General features: G+C 41.9%; 1 protein-coding gene and 1 long non-coding RNA gene across 3 annotated transcripts in view; one reads left to right on the forward strand and one right to left on the reverse strand.

Moving 5' to 3' along the window:
* sptbn5 (spectrin, beta, non-erythrocytic 5) overlaps positions 1-18,889 on the reverse strand; it is a 65,431-nt gene that overhangs the window by 6,469 nt on the left and 40,073 nt on the right. For both annotated transcript variants that reach the window (XM_038729087.1, XM_038729088.1), the window contains exons 52-77: positions 18,484-18,605; positions 18,069-18,231; positions 17,764-17,952; positions 14,418-14,495; positions 14,117-14,289; positions 13,834-13,924; positions 13,258-13,404; positions 12,688-12,819; positions 12,176-12,343; positions 11,973-12,061; positions 11,366-11,552; positions 10,826-10,894; positions 10,561-10,704; positions 10,227-10,423; positions 9,840-10,044; positions 8,534-8,713; positions 8,278-8,427; positions 7,751-7,968; positions 7,019-7,208; positions 6,748-6,924; positions 6,018-6,125; positions 5,009-5,932; positions 4,856-4,924; positions 3,590-3,673; positions 2,751-2,842; positions 2,247-2,363 (exon numbers count right to left, since the gene is read on the reverse strand). In XM_038729087.1, the coding sequence (XP_038585015.1) occupies positions 2,247-2,363; positions 2,751-2,842; positions 3,590-3,673; positions 4,856-4,924; positions 5,009-5,932; positions 6,018-6,125; positions 6,748-6,924; positions 7,019-7,208; positions 7,751-7,968; positions 8,278-8,427; positions 8,534-8,713; positions 9,840-10,044; positions 10,227-10,423; positions 10,561-10,704; positions 10,826-10,894; positions 11,366-11,552; positions 11,973-12,061; positions 12,176-12,343; positions 12,688-12,819; positions 13,258-13,404; positions 13,834-13,924; positions 14,117-14,289; positions 14,418-14,495; positions 17,764-17,952; positions 18,069-18,231; positions 18,484-18,605 (4,463 nt within the window). The remainder of the gene's footprint in view (positions 1-2,246; positions 2,364-2,750; positions 2,843-3,589; positions 3,674-4,855; positions 4,925-5,008; positions 5,933-6,017; positions 6,126-6,747; positions 6,925-7,018; positions 7,209-7,750; positions 7,969-8,277; positions 8,428-8,533; positions 8,714-9,839; positions 10,045-10,226; positions 10,424-10,560; positions 10,705-10,825; positions 10,895-11,365; positions 11,553-11,972; positions 12,062-12,175; positions 12,344-12,687; positions 12,820-13,257; positions 13,405-13,833; positions 13,925-14,116; positions 14,290-14,417; positions 14,496-17,763; positions 17,953-18,068; positions 18,232-18,483; positions 18,606-18,889) is intronic.
* LOC119910462 lies at positions 832-7,825 on the forward strand. The gene is made up of 4 exons (XR_005445630.1): positions 832-1,117; positions 6,039-6,155; positions 6,895-6,970; positions 7,694-7,825. It is a non-coding gene; the product is annotated as an uncharacterized LOC119910462 (long non-coding RNA).

Consider the following 18,889-nt stretch of genomic DNA (forward strand, 5'->3'; position numbering starts at 1 on the left):
AAAGTCCATCAAAACACTTCGGACTGACAGACGTCCTGTTTGACTCCAAAGCCAAAACCAGCCACACAAAGCTTTTGTACCAGCAGCACTCAGTTCATTTCAAAAAATCATTATTATAAGTAAAATTATTTAGACCAGGAGCATTCTATCAACGCAGGAGTAATCAGGCCAGTGATAGAAATGACAGCCAGGCCAAAAATATTAATGCATCAAACCTTAGTACTTTCTGAACACTGATCAAAATCATGTTAAAATGTAAATGTATAAATTATACGTTCTTAAATACTTTCAAAAATCCTCATTTATGTGCTTTTATAACATTGTTGTTTAACATTGTTGTGTTTGTGTGTATGATTGCATGTGTGGTATTGTTGACTAATGAAGGTCACAAGCTGAAACGTGCTGCCTGAAAAAGTTACTACATTTTTTGAAGTCCGACACATTTTGTTCAATATAGTCAAGACATTCATTGAAATGTTGAGGTTTTTGTTGAGGTTTGAAAGAAGCATAGAAATGGAGATAAAGGAGGAGGCTGAAGCAGCGGTGTAGACGAGATGCAGAGCTCAGTGTTGATGTAGAACAACTTCGGTGCTGGCCTAATTTATGCCTGCTGCAAACAACAGGATTTTCAAATCTTCACTGATTTTAAAATCGTGGGATACTACAGACATAACAACAGATTTATAGTATTTCTTGATAGAAAGAACGCACACACCAGACAATTCAGTCCAGACGCAGGACCACACACTTGGCATTTATGCTAAATGATTTCAGAGCGCCGGTTCAGGAGACTTTGGATCCTGCGTAATCAAACGGGAATTCAGACATAAACAAACATGGGGGCAAACTTTTTGTCGTCAACTGGTTGCACTTGTCTGCACTGTCTAGCACAGAAAAAAAAAAAAAAAGAACATTAAACTGTGGATGTACTCGAGGCTGAGAAGAGGGAATCAGCACGGTTTATACATAAATATGTCGGCGACCTTAAGATTATGTCTTTAAACCCCTCACACAACAGGATCAGTGCCTTCATTACTTGTGAAACTGCTCACATTTCTGGATAATGAAGACAAGTGAGGTGTGTTCAGTCCTCATCTCTTCAAAGTGCTATTAGAAGGTAAGTTTAGACAGAGCACGAAGCTACATTTCACCAGCAATTACACAAATTTGTTAGCTGTGAATAAACGTAGAGGGTTTATTATTTGTCAGCATGCTAAGTGTTTGTTTGAGAGGCTCTGACTGGTATTAGTTCTCATCAGGAACTCTTTTTTCACATATTTTCCTCCAGTTTCTCTTCATTTTCCCTCTTGGGATGTATATTTATGAAGTCATCCATAAAACTCCAGGATGCACTTTTTTTTTGTTGCTCAAGTTGAAATGTTTTCAACTCCCAAAAACACAGACCCAAACTACCAAATTCCCTTCACATTTTGTCTCGACTCAACTCGAGGGTTAAGAAGAAGATTTAGATTTAAGGCAAGTGAATGTAGTGTGTCTAAGAGTGTGGTGAAAAGTAACTGGATACATTTACTCAAGTACTGTACTTAAGTACAAATTCAAGGTACTTTTACTTTACTTGAGTATTTTAATTTCATGCTATTATATTGTACTTTTAAATTCCAATTAACTACTTTTTAGATTAGTTTCCACCCCCTTTTTGTCCAGTGAAAACCACTTATCTCCACATGTTTGTAAAAAACTGCAGGATGAAGTGTTCCTTTATGTTCTGAGAAAATCATTCTCCTTTTTAAGCTAAATAAACTATTAAACGCCGCCTTGGATCGGCTGGAAAATGCATCGTCACAGAGATAAAAACTGCTTTTCTGAGCTCATGGAAAGTTGACTTTGTAAGACATATGTGGTTCTCACAGGACAGCGACGCTACACACACATGTTGATCTTATAGACTATGGTGCATTACTGTAGATTAAACTACCCAACAGGATATAAAGAAGTTAAATGAGCTCCACCATAAACATCTACAGCAGTAAAATGCAACATACACATTAATGCAGCAGGAATATTAATCCAGAAACATCAGTTATAATAGTGAAACACTTACAGGAGCATTTTACTGCACTATGAGTACCTTTACTTTTGTACTTTGAGTACATTTCGCTTGCAATACTTTAACTTAAGTAACGTTTTGAATGCAGAACTTTTACTTGCAGTGGAGTATTTTCACAAGGTGGTATTAAGATCTGAATAATTCTCTCATGTCCAGTATAAAGTATCTGTCAGCTCACCCTGAGTCGTCAGAGTCGCTGCCGGCAGATTCAGTGCAGTTTTGGAGCTTCTTCATCCACAGCAGCTGGAGTTCTCTGCTGGACGCTGCGAACAGATACTGACTGCCGTCCTCCAGTCTGAGATACAGAAACACTCAGTCAACAACAACAAACCTTCTAAGAACATTTATTTACAGAGATACATCACCTAACCTGTTTGAGTATGTTGTGAAGCTCTGCTCAAACCTATAAAACTTTATGTTCAAATGTAGTTCCCAAAATACCAAATATGTCAGAACTGAATTGGAGAGATGTCTAAAATGATGCATCTATATTTAGATTTTTTGATGGAATAAAACATAAAAACATGTAGTCTGAATTTTTCTCTCAGTGTAAACACAACATATTATCTTCCATAATTTTCTGGAATTTCTATTTGACAGCAAAAAAAAGTTGGATCAGGATTCAAAAGGTCAAATCTTCTTCATCCAGTGAAGCTTTAAAGAGTCTCTGCAGCTCACTCACATGAGTTTGAAAGTGTTCTCCTTCTTCCTGTAGTTAACGTTCTCCTTGCAAGCAGCTCCAACCATGTTGATAGGGGGCCACCTAGAGGTCCTCTGTGGAAACACAACACACATGTCTTTCTGCGAGGGACTCTTGTTTGGAGGAATAATAATATAATGACAGATGACGTCAGTCATGCTGCTTCAGAAAGATTCTTTCATTTCTCAAAATTTGCTGCTGAACTGTGATCGGCACATTAGTGGGAGAAGAAGAGAGGAGAATGATAGAAAAATATGGAGATGGACATCAGAAATGCATAATCTCACATATGGGAAGTTGACTGATACCAAGTTATAATGTAATAAAAGTAACTACTTAAATTAATATTATTCTATAACACACCAGTCCACAGTGACACTTAGTATGTATTATTATTATTTACTACTTATATACTGCAACATATTGCACAATAACATCTACATTTATTGCAGCACAAAAGCATTGCAGGTTTAATAAATAACAGACAGGCTTCTTGGACTTTTATTGCTCACGTATAAGACTAAAACTATTAAAATCAGGGAGGTGTTGCAGAGCTTCGGCCACCAGAAGTCACTGTTAGCTTTTTATTTGAAGCTCCAAAGCTTCATAAGGCTTCCTTACTAATTAAAAGTGTATTATGTTGTTTTTATGTCACAAAGTTAGCATGAAATAAAAAATAATCAATCAGGAGTTTTTTGTTTACTCCACTCCTGTAATACTCCTGATTGATTATTTGCGTTTGTTTCAGTAAAACCAAGTGTGACATTACACACAATCTTCTGCCACCAGGTTGATGCTTTCAGCGTTCTGTTTTGTCGTACCTCTGCAGCAGCTTCTCTGTCTGTAAACAGGCTGAGCGTCTCTCCTTCCAGGACAGCAAACACCTCCTCCCAGTGCTCCAGACTCTGCAGCAGCAGCCAATCACACAGAGACAAGACACACCTGTCAGACAATGCCCACCTAAGGTCATAAGGGATATGCAGCCACTTTGGGGGTAAAAGTTGTAAAGCCTGCACTCAGCATAAAATTAAGTACGATCAGTGCTGATCAACAAAACTGTGCATTATTATTTATTAATCAAATACATTTTGTGTTAGCTGCTGTTTGTGTGTCATTTTCCTAAATATGAGGCATTACAGTAAACATTTTATAATATACAAGAAGTTAAAATGTATTTAAACAGGAAAGTGTGTGTTCACTTTTATTAGGAGTTTCTACAATCTTGTGTGATTCCTGGAAAACCTCAGCCTTGTTGCACATTTTTTAAATTCAAGTTTGAATGTAAGGCAGATTCTTTCCTCTCTTTATTCACGTGGATTTCCTGCAGGAACTTTTTGAAGTCCATATTTATTTGCTCCCATCAATGTACAATGTACTGTACAGACATCAGCTGTGTGATGTGTATGTGTGTGTGTGTGTGTGTGTGAGGCTCTGCGCAAGAAGTTTTACAATTATGAAAGCTTCATGCCTTAAACATTTATAATAGAAAGAGTAATAACTGAGCATGTTTGCAGTTGGAGAAATTCCTGTGAATAGTTATAGAAATAGAAATTATTTTGGGGCATTTTTTTCGTTGCAATACCAGAAATGACCACTGGGACAAATTGGCTCTATTATCCATCCATCCATCCATTGTCTACCGCTTATCCTGCGTACAGCGGGGCTGGAGCCAATTGGCTCAATTATAAGCTCTATTAATCCCTCCACAGTAGTGCTCCTCTTGTTATATTACATTTATTGGTTATTCATACATTTTTTGACATGCTAATGTCACAATTTTTGGAAGCAACTTGGCCTTCAGAGTCTTGCTCAAGAACACTATACCTTTTAACTCATTGCAATTATTCTTCATAACGAGAGGAATTGCACACTTTTAGTCAATATTTTGTACACTCCATCCTCTTTGTTTTGAATACTGTGCATCTCTTTTCATGTTAAAACAAATATATTTATATATTTTATATTGCAAATGTTATGCTTCTGATTTATGAGTTTTCTCTTACTATGTTTATCGTGACTGTTGTGCACCAAAATACTCAAGCAAATTCCTTGTATGTGAAAACTTACTGATGTCAGAAGTTTCTCACCTTGTTTCCTCCTTGTTTTAGTTTGATCTCCAGCAGCCCTTCCATTCTGACTGGCTGCACCGCTGTTACCTAACAATACCACAGGTGTGAGAGAGCAGCTACCAATCCAATAATCCTGACAGTTAATTTGACTTGAATGAGTTGAGTTTTTACCTCTGCTGTGGAGCTGGGGAGGACTGGTTCTTCATCTGGTAGATCTTCTAACCTTCTCTGCTGCCGTGGAGTAGACGGAGGCAGCTCCCTTGTTGGAGGAACAAGGTCAGCTGATTCAGTACCCTCCTCTCTAATTGCTGCAGCAGTGGGGGAGTCAGGTGGTGTAACCTCTTCAGCAGAAGGTGGAATCAGAAAATCAGGAAGATCAGGCTGTTTGCTGATCGGTGATTCCAGGTTGTGGAGCTCTCTGATTAGTGGAGGAGAGTCAGGTGGTATAGTGGGCTTCTCTGGTTGGTTCGGGGGCTCAACGTGCCGTCCGAACACCCGCCCTGTGGAGGAGATTCTGGGCTTTGGAGCCAGAGGAGGTTTGGATCGGTGGCGACAGTCTTCATTAGGAGTTTCTTTAGATGAAGAAGAAACAGATGTTTGAGTAGAGGAGGGAGGTTTTGGGGAGGAAGGTGGAGAAACTTCAGGACATTTTGGAGAGGAGGGCTCATCGAATGCTCTGAGGGGAGTTCCAGGCATCATGTTTGAGTGGCTGGTTCGATGTTTCCAAGGATTTACAGTTGTGCTGGAGCTAGGACTAACAGGAAGACTGTTAGCTTCTTCTTCCACTTCCCATTTCTGAGCCTTCCTGCTGGAGCTCAAGCATTCTCTCAAGTCAGGGTGGAGAGATGGGCTAGGTGGGGTGCTAGCAGAGGTTGTGAGGCTGGTACTGTCTGTTTCCTCGTCTGGCACTGGCGATCTGGATGTTCTGTCCGTCGCCCTGCCAGTGCTGACTTGTCGGATGCTGTTTCTAGAGGAAGAGATCCGCGGGGTCTTTTGATCTGACTGTTTACTCCTCAGGGATGAAACTCTTGCTGAAGGTTTTCTGTCCTCAGGGTCTATGTTCTCATTGCCATTAAGACCCAGTCTCTTCTCCCTCTGAGAAAAAGAAAAGAAAACATTTGAGCAAAGAGAAAAAAGTATTTTTCAGTTTCCAATCCACAAACAGAAGTCACCAACCAACCTGTGTTTTCTTCTTCTGCAGTGCGATAAAGCGGTCGCTCTGGGCCTGGATCATGGCCTCCAAGTCCTCCTGCCTCTTCAGGAGCTCCATAACATCCGACACAGAGTCCTGGAAGAACCAAAAGACCACCATGTTTTAGTAAGAAAGGTTTTGATGACAACATGGTCTGAGACTACCTGATGTCTTGGAGACGTATTGATAACGTATTTTACCCCACAGTTGTTAGAGTGATGTCTCACTGGATGACTGATACTGAAGAAAACTTCTAAGCAGAGTTATGGAGGTTAAAATGTAATATGAGAGACATAACTTCATAATAACATATTCTCTGAAACTGTAAGTCACACTAAATCTAAAAATGTGTATCATGTCTGTGTGTTCAGATTTAACCATGTTATGACTCAGAAAAGGAGTGCAGTTTTTGTAGCAAACAGCAGCAATTGGGTGCTTCTTAAGTGTTTTAATGTACCTTAATCCCCTCCGTGAGCTGTGTGTCACTGCAGCAGCTACACCTGCTGACCGTGTTGCTAACTGGCGAAATCATCAGCTAAACTACAGCAACTAACTTCCTGTAACTAACACCTGTATGAACCTGTTCCTTTCAACTTTCTCAAGCCCCCTGATGAGAGACAGGGTTTGAAAACCTCTGGACTAGCTAACTAATACCCCTCAACTTCCTGGTGTCAGTGGCCACAGTTTTTGACCACTCTTCAATTTGGTCTAGACCTACCCCGTAGTCTTCAGCCATCAGTATGTTTTCATAGGAGCTCAGCCAGTGCTCTGCCTGCTCCAGCTCCCTCTGCAGAAGTGAAATCTCCAGCTCCTCCTCATACAGGAGCCTGGTTTCATCCCAAAACTTCTTCACTTGCACCTCCAGCTCCTCCAGCTCACAGACACGCTCCCCCACCTAGGAGGAGGACGGGAAATCAAACAGAGGAAGATTGGGACTTCAGGTGAGAAGTTATTAGCACACTATGCACTTTTAGACCTTTCGATCTTACCTCTTGGGACATGAAGTTTCCTTCCTCCATCAGACGTCTCCCTTCCTCTTTCACATCCTGTGATTTGCTGAGCTGTCTGTCAATCTGAACACGGTACTCATCGTGCTTTTTAATGAGCTGCTCCAGGTCAGTTCCCTCCACGCTCAGCGTCTCGCCTCGTACCAAAGACAGCATCTCCCTTTGCACGGCCCTGAGACACAAGATGGATAATCCAGTTTCATGAACATTTTCAGATTTTTTGGTCTTAAAAATCAATATCAGCTTCCAACATCAGTATTATCATGTTAATGTCGCAGTGTGGTCAGTCAGTGGACCGGGAGGCTGTTGAGGTCTTGCTGGACTCTATAACTCCTTAACTTCTGGCACAAGGCAATGTAGCTTTTTAACTTACGACTACATTTATTTTTTCACACCTTACTACAATTTGCACACTTTTATGCGTGCACGTGTTTAAAAGGCCATACTTTTATGTTGTGTTTATTGTGGCATTTTCTTGCACTATTTTCTGCACTGTGTGGTTCATGTGCTGCTGCTGTGACATGCGAATTTCCCTCTGATGATAAATAAAGTCTAGTAAATAATAATGATAATTTTCTGCTGTAGTTCATATTCAACAAACAAGTCGTAAAGCTATAATTAGTATTTTGTTTTGATGCGTCTTCATGTTGAATTTAGGCCTGCCGGCCTGAGTTTGTTTGAATCAACCCAAAGTGAGATGCAAAGGGGACCTACATGAGTTCACTCCACTGGGATAAGTATTTCTGCACGTCTTCAGCCTGGCCCAGTCTAGTGCGGCGCTGGGAGGCCTTGTCCTGGATGCTGGTCCAGTAGGCCTCCAGCTCATCCAGCCTCTGAGTCACAGCAGGTCTGGCCTGAGGGTGTCGTCTGTTCAGAGCCCGGCCCTCTTCTCGGCTTCTGGTCACCTCCTCAGAGATCAAAACCAGGTCCCTCTAATGGCAGACATCAGCAACAAGACAGGTAAGCTGATGTACAGATGATACTGCATGCCATTAAACTAAACTGACCTAAAGGTAGGAAATCATCAGTGTCACTGACTGAATCAGCAGCTTTTTGCAATTAAAGCTTTATGCTCTCTTCATAAAACAGGTCATCCTTCTCCACAACTAAACACATATTTTGGCTGTATCAACATCAAAATTCAGACCCCGGGTAATCGTGAGTTTTATATTTTTCATATCTCCCACCCCTCTCCAGATGAGGGTCCTTCATGCCCATGTATCCTGCTGGATGATTTCTACCTCTAGCGCCTCGTGTTGTGTCAGCAGAGTCTGGATAGAGTGCAGGTCCTGGTCCTCTGAGTCTAGCACAGCCTCCTTCTCAGCCATCCAGCCCTTCAGCTCGTCGATATCATGATTAAACTGATGAATCTCCCTTGCTGACTGCAGACTCTGGAAGACAAGGGACAGACGCGTTATCCTCACCAACTGTGAGACTGCAATATCTCCAAAACCACCACGGGTATCAGATCGATGTGCATTATACACTATGTTGTACCTGTTCTCTGGTCCTGAGACTGCTGTTGAGGTCATCCCATAGCCTGCTGAGGGCATCGTCCATCCTCCGGGCCTGGCCGTCCTGCTGCAGCCCTCTGCCGAGCTGCTGTACTGAGGTCAGCCGGCTCCGACCCAGACTGGATATCTCGGAAACCAGAACTTCTAACTTCTTTTGAAGGACCTGCAGATGGAGGGAGGAGAAATGAAGATATCTGGGGTGCTTTACAGCTTGAACGCTGCAGGTTCTGACTTTAATCCAGTTTTCATGAGTTTGCAGGACCAATGCCAAGACTTTCATCAGCTCTTTACAATTTAGCATTTAACAAAAGGAAGCCAAAGTTACCAAATGTTTAATGCAAACAGTCATGCAAGAACTTTGCTGAAGTCTTAAGTCTGTAAAATTCTCATCTAAATCAGAAAAATAAATGATAATAAAAATACTAAGTCAACAGGATTATGAAACTAACTTTTAGTGCGTGACACATGACGGTCAGTATTGAGCGTTTGTAGCAGCCCTAGATGAGACCTTCATCCTCTGTGAACTCTTTCTTAGCAGCAAACGGTCTTTTACAGTTGAACTGAAATTTGAATTCTCCTTTTTTAATGTAATGAAATACATACAGACACCATCATTCAGCAGCAAATAAATATATTCAGGGGCTGTTTCAGCAGAAAAATTTAATTAAATGAAAAATCTTCTTTTAGGTAATTATGAAAATGTTTTCCAAACAGGCGCACACATCAAAAAATACACCAGGGATTTTATTGTTGATTTCTTAAAAAAATTATTTTAAATTCAGCTGGATATGTTGATACTGAAGGATGTTTAGAGGACTAATGGAAATTTCTCAATTCTATAATGTCATGATATCATATTATAGACTGTTGTAATCTGATTTTTTAAGGCACTTTCACATTTAAAAAAGGAGTTGAGTATGCTATACACTGACATACTTTGAGAATCGTTATTTAATCACGAGGCTAGTAAAGATTTACACCTCTACCTTTCAAGCTTGTTCAATTCTACAAACTTTTTAGCAATCAGTTAGCATGTTATCAGTTAAACTAGTTGGCAGCTTGATGGCTAGCTTATTTGTGCTGATTATGAACACCCAAAGGAATCTCACTCTGTTGTGACCGCTCACATGGGCTGAATAAATCTCTGAAACAGCAATTAGTTGAACTAGCCAAAGTTAGCAAATGTTAAATGCAAGCGGTCGTGCAAGAACACTTACAAATCTGGACATTATAGTTACTATAGTCTTACACAAGGTTCATCTTGTACTTACCAGTACTACTTGACTCACCTCTACATCCTCCAGATCTTTTCCGCAACCCATGGACTCTGCCAGTGTCTTCTTGGAGGTCAGCCATGTTTGTAGTTCTTTGGCTTCTCTCTCAAACACGTAGAGGCGGAGCTGATCTTCAAGAGCGCTGCGACGAGCGGAGGAGAGTCGGAGGAGAGTCTCAAAGTGTTCGAGCACAGCTGGGAGAGACTCACTGACCATGTGGCTGAGACAGACAAACAGACGACCCGTGAACAACTTTACGATTAAGAAACAAAAACTTTTTGAGATTCCTAGAGATAAAATGAGCCAAACAAATCCTGGACAGGCATATCCAGTCGTCATGTAGATGCCAACATTCCGACCTGACCTCCTGAGTTTACAGGTGTTTCTACCTTTCTGGTTTACCTATTGGGATGTCCAAGGTGCTGCAGTGCGGCTCCACTCTCCTGCAGCCTCTCCAACATCCTCCTCTGGTTCTCCAGCTCCACGTCCACAGAGTCCAGCCTCCTCAGCAGAGCCTCTGTCGCCTCCTCGCTCCTACCACTGTCCCGAGACTCCAAACCTGCCTGTTGCTCCTCCAACCACAGCTCCAGCTCAGACACCTCAACACACACACACACACACACACACACACACACACACAATGTAATGAACTAAAACACATATATACATGCTCACACAAAGACTCAAATGTATTAATAAACTTTCTCTATTTATTTTGGCTCTGTCAGAGTGTTACCTCAGTGAGGAAGGTGTGGATGCTGAGCGCCTCCTGCAGGAGTTTCCCCTTCGTCTCCGCCTCCATCATCAGCTCCTCATGGAGACTGCTCAACTCCTCGAGACGCTCCCGGATGTCGTGAGACGCAAAGTGACGACCTCTGACCTGCGAGGGTCAATTTATTGTTGTCATAAATAGACTGTGGACGTCTTCTTCACCTTGTTATTTTATTCTTAAATTAAACATAACTTAAATATACACAGAGTTTCATAAAAAGTCTCCTCACCAGACTTTGTCCTGCTTCCTGCACTGCCTGGACCAAGGGGGCACGGCTTGAGATCTCCTGCATCACAGCCTGAAAAAAAGTATTTCAAATACTTTTTTTTATTAAGAGCCCAAGTTAATACTGAGCTTGTTAGATTTACCATTTAATCATGCCCTATTTCATGTTAGAGATGTTAGAGAAACATTAATGTGATTCACTGATTCATTCATCCTTTATTATCTATGATCTACATTAACAATATTATCACTCCAACATGTATAATATTAATTTCGTTCACTTCTTTGCAGAACCTTAAACTTGTGCCATCCATACACATATGAATACTGGTGCTGAAATTGAGGTATTCAGTTTTTCTTGAAACTTGAACATTGTTTCTGATGCTGTTTTTTTGTGTGTTTTTTCAGTGTTCTTATTTCTTCTGCTGTACTAAAGTCTCAATATTTACCTTATTAAATTCAGGTTATATCAGGATTCAGTATCGTTGTTTTTCAACTTTTATCAGTGAACAGCGAATCAGTGCAGTAGCATGTCAGTGAGCACCTGGTGTTTGTGGAGCAGCTGCTGGGTACTGCTCAGGGAGCTCCCCATATCTTTAGCAGTGATAGAAGACAGTCTGTCGCTCAGCCAGGCCACCTCCTCCTCCAGGTCTCTGTAGAACTGGAACAGAACCTGCCAGGCCTCCAGGGTTTCCCTCCGACTCTGCAGGGGGTCTGACAGACTGTTGTACCTGAAAGAGAAGAGTTTTCACCGATGTCAACACACAACTGTTATTAATACCTCTGAGCTTAATGCAAACTTCTGGTATTTATAATTAATCTTATTTTTGATTGGACTCAAACAGAAACACTTCAGGTTAGAAACAGTTTATCCAGATTATCTAAACCACTATATTTGGAGGTTAAACCCAAGGCGTGCACACAGCTACAGTACAGTAGGTTAAAGTTGAAGCAGGAAGTGGATTTGTAAACTGTGACTGGTGTTTATAGACACAGACAGTTTGGACACTCATTATTAGATCCCGAAATGTAATGTCATCTGTTTAATAAGATCCAGAGGTATGTTTTGAAAACAAATCTCATCCTCCCCAATAGATTTCTTATTTACACCAAAGACATATTTCTCGAATCTCACAAAACAGTTATCAAACCTGTTGATGGTGTGTGTGACTCTGGTCTGGATCTCCTCAGCCAGGAAGTTTCCCTGAGAGTGGAAGCTCTTCGCTGTTTCCACCAGACCCTATAAAAATGTATATATATATATATTTATACTATATCATCCCTCAGATTTAAACATCAGCTGGACTGAAAATCAAATAAACCATCTAACATCTCGTTGCAGACTTTTGTTTACCTGGATTCTGTCTCTGTGTCCGTCCACCTCCTCCTCCAGCCCCTGCAGAGCCTTCAGCAGCCTGTTGACAGACGGCAAGTCGCTTCCACAGTCCTCATTGGCCAGTTCCCTCTCCACTGACCCCACAAACTGCTCCATGTCATCCAATGAACGCTGGAACTGCAGCGCCTACACAAAACACACACATTGAATGTTTGAATGCCACATCTCATTTTCCAATTCATTTAGTGACATTTTCAGTACAAAAACATAGACTGAGCCTGAATGAATCAGGGTGTCTCCAGCAGGCACCCTGAAGTCATCTTATCATAACTGTGTTTTGATTGTCGAAAATGTCTTCTGTGACTGATATCTGACTCTATTAGATTGTTAACACTGATGCATCAATCTTACAGCAGTATTTTACCAATGTAGCTGCTCAAGGTGGAGCTAATTTTACCTACTTTTAGCTAGTTTTAATTACTTTATATTAGCTAGCTTTAACTACTGTGTGTGCACCATTGTCTGTGTACCTGGTAGGCCTGCTGCAGTCTGGTTTTCTTCTCATTACAGTTGTGGATAAGATCGGCCCAGCTTTCTGTCACATCTCTGAGTCGAGCCTTCAGTTCAGCTGAGGGAGATTCAGACAGCAGCTTCTCTCCTTCCTGCACAAAGACGTGACATCAGGTCAAACACACTTCCTGTATATACATTTATATAGTGTATACAGTGTTTAGCAAATATCTTTATCTCATATGACAAAATAAAACATTAGTCATGTTCCCACTAAAGTTAAAACACACACAAAAACCATGATATGACAATGATGTGTTTTTTTAATGTATTAACTACTTGTGTCTCCATGTATTGATTGTTTATTTAATACAATATAATTAAAATGTCTAATAATGTGTGAGAAATCATTTAGTAGCCTAAATGTTTTAAGGAAAAAGGACATGTAATTATAGATCACATTAAAAATATTTTCTGTCCGACAGCATAAAATCGGTGTGTTTATTAGTTAAGGACAACACAACAGGACAAGCTGGAAAGTTCACTTACACTGATGTTACACTTTAAGATAAATGGTATAACACACAGACCTTGGTGAGTGTCTCCACTCTGTAGCGGTTAGCGAGGACCTCGGTTTCAAAGCTCTGATGTTTCAGCAGTTTGGCCTGAAGGTTGGTTGGTTCCCTCCAGCTCTCATCTAACGCCACAGCATTACGTTCGTTCAGCCACACACACAGCTGGAAAACACACGCAGTTACTACACACACGCATATCTTCTTGCACATCTTACAGGATAAAACACACACCTGGTTTATCAGAAAAAAAAGAGTGCTTCGAGCACACAAAGCAGGACGGAAAAACATTGGATACAGTAGAGAAGATTAAAGTCCAGCATGGAAGAGTACAGTAGGGTACAGTAAAGTCCAGTAGAGCACACCAGAGTTGAGTAACATAGGGTACAGTATAGCAACCTACTCTCTACAGATAGTCTACAGCAGCATACAAGAAGCACCATAGACTATTGTGGGACTATAGACTCGAATTAGCATAGCCGGCAATTGCAACCGGACGTTAGCAAACAAACAAGAAATGGAACAAACAAGAAAGTTTTTTAATAGCAGAGTACACTACAATAAGGTGTAGAAGAGTTGAGTCCAGTAGAGTACCTGGTAGCTGCTGGACAAGAACTGCTGCAGCTGCAGTGATCGATCCAGAGCTTTGTGACGAGATCTGCTCTGCTGCTGCAGCTGGCTCCACCTACACACAGGTGATCAGACAGACAGGTAAAGTTTTTAATAACTAAATCACTCTTTACACTTCTGGCAACTGTATATCTGTTTCTGAAAGCAACGGCTAACAATCCTTTTTCCACCTAGAGGGAGCAGCTCTGTGAAAGGGTTTTGTAAGGGATAAGAACAGAGGTCTGATGATGTCAGTGGTCCTCATTACCTGCTCGCGAGCGCTCTGCTCTTGGATCTAATGCTGTTGGAGTCATAGTGCTTCTGTTGGATCATCTTCTGGGCCATTTTCTCCACCTCATCCAGCTGTTCCACCTGAGCCTCCAGAGCCTCCTCAAACTGAGCCTGTTTCCTCTGAAGAGTCTCCACCTCTGTCACCGAGCTCTGCACCAACAGAAGAGAAGAAGCTGACATGGTTTTTAAAGCTGGGTATGTTTTTCAGCACACTGAGCAATTTCTTTAAAAATAAAACGATGTTTCCCACATCACTGACGGAGACAGATGAATCTTACCCCCAGGTCCTGATTGGATAGAAAGGCCTCCTTGTTGCTGAGCCAGCTTTCACACTGCTCTACAGAGGTCAGGAAGACCTGCAGGATGAAGGACGAGTCAGTACATTAGCCAGTTATAAGGCCCTGGGCAAAATTCAAAAATATTTGGTTATCAAAGAGACATACTGATGATGCTGTTTTTTAATGCATTACGTAAAGCACCTTTAGTTTGTGCCTTTGTGTATGAAATATGATACACAAATAAACTTTGTGTATAAAATGTGATATACAAATAAACGTGCCTTGTCTTAATGTCCTGCATCTCAAATCTTACTTAATTTACTTACAGAAAAATGCACCTGAAGTATTAAAAGTTTATTATTTATCATAAGTAAGGAGGTTCAAATTCTGCTTCAAATTATATTTTCTCCACATGTTGTGTGTGTAAAAACCTAATCTACACAGAAACAAGAAGCTGTCAGGTAAATGTTGTGGTGTTAAAAGCACATTTGCTTCTAAAATGTAGTGAAGTAATCTGTATCAGGTAACTTACCATTGAAATACTCAACTAAAGTACAAGTACCTCAAAATTGTACTACTTAAGTAAATGTAATTTTATTTTTAAAATGCACTCCAGGCTTAAAAAGAAGTTGAGAAAACTTGATTTTAACTAACTCAACTCCGTAATCCTCTAAACTCAGTTGACTTTTGTTTACAAATTTGCTTTATTACTATTACTATGTACTTGTACTATCAATGTCCAGCCATCCATTCATCATCAACCGCTTATCCTGCATACAGGGTATCAACGTGACCAAACCAAAGTATAATGCAACAGAATCAGAATCAGCTTTATTGCCAGGTATGTGTACACATACGAGGACTTTGACTCTGGATTGTACATTGCTCACAATGTGCTTACTCATACAAAAATACAAATACACAATAATAAAAATAAAATCAGACACAGACTTCAGTGTAGACAACACAAATATACACACTATGAACAAAAACAATATAGACATATTGACAAATAGTGCAGTGAGCAGAGTGCAAAGGATGCAGGAGTATGTACATGTCGGAGGTGGATGTGATATACAGGTACACATACATGTACACATGTACACAGTGCAATGAAGTATTTTATACAGGAGTAATGACTTGAGGTAGGTGGATTAGGTATACAGTATCTACAATATGACAGTGTAACAGTATGAACAGCACTGAAATAGAGAATGGTGAATAAATAAAACGTGTTAGCCAGTAAACAGGTGGCTGATTAGAGGCAGAGTTACTGGGTTATTGCACAAGAATTGTTCCTGACACCGTGAGAAATCATCAGAGTGATGGCTTGTGGGAAGAAACTGTTCCTAAGTCTGTTGGTTTTGGCGTACAGTGCTCTGTAGCGCCTACCAGAGGGAAGAAGCTGGAACAGGTTGTGTCCGGGGTGAGATGGATCTGCAGTGATGGAAATGTGTAAGTCCTGAATGGAGGGCAGGTTGGCACCGATGATTTTTTCTGCAGTCCTGACTGTCCGTTGTAGTCTGCTCCTGTCATTTTTGGTGGCAGATCCAAACCAGACAGTGATGGAGGTGCAGGTCCTCTTGAAGTCCACGATAATCTCCACAGTTTTGAGCGTGTTAAGCTCCAGGTTGTTCTGACCGCACCAGAGAGCTAGCTGATCAACCTCCCATCTGTAGGCTGACTCGTCACTGTCCCGGATGAGGCTGATGACCGTCGTCAGCAAACTTCAGGAGTTTGACAGATGGGTTTCTTGAGGTGCAGTCATTGGTGTAGAGGGAGAAAAGCAGTGGGGAGAGCACTGGCGCCCCCCAGGAGTCCGGGTGCTGGATGTGATGTTCCCCAGCAGGGTGAGTTTGGTGCTGAGGATGTCCAGGATGACGGTGTTGAACACCAAGCTGAAGTCCATGAACAGGATCCTTGCTTATGTCCCTGGAGAGTCGAGGTGTTGCAGGATGTAATGCAGTCCCAAGTTGACGTTCCAAGTTGGAGGGAACTTCACACAGCTCCAGTGATCTGTTAAAGATCTGTGTGAAGATGGGGCCAGCTGGTCTGCACAGATTTTCACGCAGGCTGGAGACACACCGTCTGGGCCAGGAGCCCTCTTGATCTTCTGCCTTCGGAACAGGTGGCTGACATCCTCTTCACAGATCTTGAATGCAGATGAGGGGTCAGAGAGGGGGGGTGGCAGTGTGTCAGAAGGCAAATGTGGCATTTCAAACCTTCAATAAAAGCCATTCAGCTCGTCTGCCAGTTGTTGAGTACCAGCAGTGTTGGGGGATGATCTCCTGTAGTTGGTGAGTGTCCGCACTGACTCCACACTCCACACACTCCACACTGACGCAGGATCGTTGGCTGCAAAGCTATTATTAAGCTTTTCAGCGTAGCTCCTCTTTGCTGCTTTGACCTCCTTAGTCAGAGTGTTCCTGGCCTGGTTGTACAGGTATTGTTCCCACTTCTGAAGGCCTCCTCCTTGGTCTGACGAAGCTGCCTGAGTTTCGCTGTGAACCAGGGTTTTTGGTTGATGTATGTGCGGAAGGTTTTAGTCGGCACACACATGTCCTCACAAAAACTGACGTAAGATGTCACAGTGTAAGTTCGTCCAGGTCAGTGGGTGCAGTCTCAAAAACACTCCAGTCAGTGCAGTAAAAGCAGGCCTGTAACTCCAGCTTTGACTCGTTGGTCCATCTTTTCAGTCTTTACAACAGTTTTGGCCGATTTCAGTTTTTGCCTGTAAGGTGGGATAAGATGAACCAGACAGTGATCACAGAGTCCTGCATGATTTCGCGATACGCGCGGATGAGATCAAAAGTGAGGAGAAGCAGTTTGTCCAGTTTTTTGGCTAGAGAGCGGACATTCGCCATGTGAATTGAAGGGAACGCAGTGCGAAAACCCCGCTGTCTCAGTTTAACCGGCGTGCCTGCACATATCCCTGTGCGCCGTTTCCGATTGATCCCAACAGAGCGGCTGCTCCTCCAACTAATAACTCCGGGAAAGTTCCGGGTTCGTTAAGGAGCAGTGGAATAGTATGAAGTTGAAAGTCCAATATTTAAGAGCTCTTCTCTGGTAAATGTTACCAGAGAGGGACGGCAGAAAACAGCGTTAATAAACAAAAACACAAAAAGCACTACCGAGCTTAATCCAGAGGCTGCCGTCTACGACGCCATCTTGTTTATGTGTGTAAGTGTAGATAAGTATGCGTGATTAAACCTAAAGTTACCCACAGGTCATATCATTTTAGCTTTACACTGTACATACAATGCAGTTTAGTAGAAATGCAGATACACATTTAGATTCAAATATATTTTAGACTCATTTCCCACTAAAGTTTATCTCAGATGATCACCTGCAGGGTTTGGGCCTGCTCCAGGTTAGTGTTACGGTTCAGCCAGGCTCGGTCCAGTTCGGATTTCACTTTCTCCAGCTGGTTCAGGGCCTTCTGGATCTCTGCCTTCGAACTGTGACCAGACCGGATCAGACCTAAACCGAAGTCCCGAACAGAGTCAATGCGCTCGGCACGAGCGTCGATCTCAGTCTGGAAATACACAAACAGCAGAATTTAGTTTGCACAGTTTACTGTTACATCTGATCTGCTGTATAAGGCAGAAGTACTCCAACTCGCAGAGCTAGTACTTTGGAGACGGCTCTCACCTTCCAGTCCTGATGCTCGATGATGAGCCGGTAGGCCTCGGCTCTGGTCTTGGGAAGGCCTTTCTCTGCCATCTCACTGCGCTGTTTGACTGTCCACTCCAGCAGGAGGCGCTGGTTGGCTTTAAAAAGCTGCAGCTGGTGGGCCTCCTGCAGCTTCTCCTTCCTTAACAAACAACGTCTCACATGAGTCAATCTGCTTACTCACACCATCAGGGTGCAGACACAACGACAGACTGAACGATTATTTGTTTCATGTCAAAATCATGATGTGAAAGAGTGTGATTTTAATTATGTTACTAAATTAACAGTGTTTTGATAAGCTGTTGAATGTGAAAGCTTGTTGCAGAGTCACAGAGTGAATGGTCTTCTTTAGAAGTTTAAACTATAAAACAGTAAATAAAACAGTCTCTGTCACCTGTGTTTCACCTCCTTCTCCAGAGTCTTCAGAGCTTGCTGGACCTCCTTCTGTTTGTTCTTCAGCTTGTCGCTCATCACTGATCGAGCCTTCAGGTGATCAGAGACCTCCTTCTCCAGGGCCTGAGTAGAGTCTATTTAGCTTCACTTTACAGTATACGCTCAAACTCACAATCAGATTTTTAATCAGTGATCGGGTGTGCTTGAACATCCCTCAGCTAGGACTGAGATTTAGGGCTCATCTCGATTATCTGTCTCCAAAAACCATAACCTGACAAATCCTGGCGTGATCATGGACACAGCACATCAAATCGATAAAGTCTTCACAACGCCATTTTTAAAACATACCAAGATCACAGCTTTAGTTCCGAACACTATTTGAAATACTGCTGCAGGTATATAAAGTC

This window comes from Micropterus salmoides, unplaced genomic scaffold, assembly GCF_014851395.1.
Source record: "Micropterus salmoides isolate LMB-PRFRI ecotype aquatic unplaced genomic scaffold, ASM1485139v1 Ms_hic_scaffold_19, whole genome shotgun sequence".
Classification (NCBI taxonomy): Eukaryota; Metazoa; Chordata; class Actinopteri; order Centrarchiformes; family Centrarchidae; genus Micropterus; species Micropterus salmoides.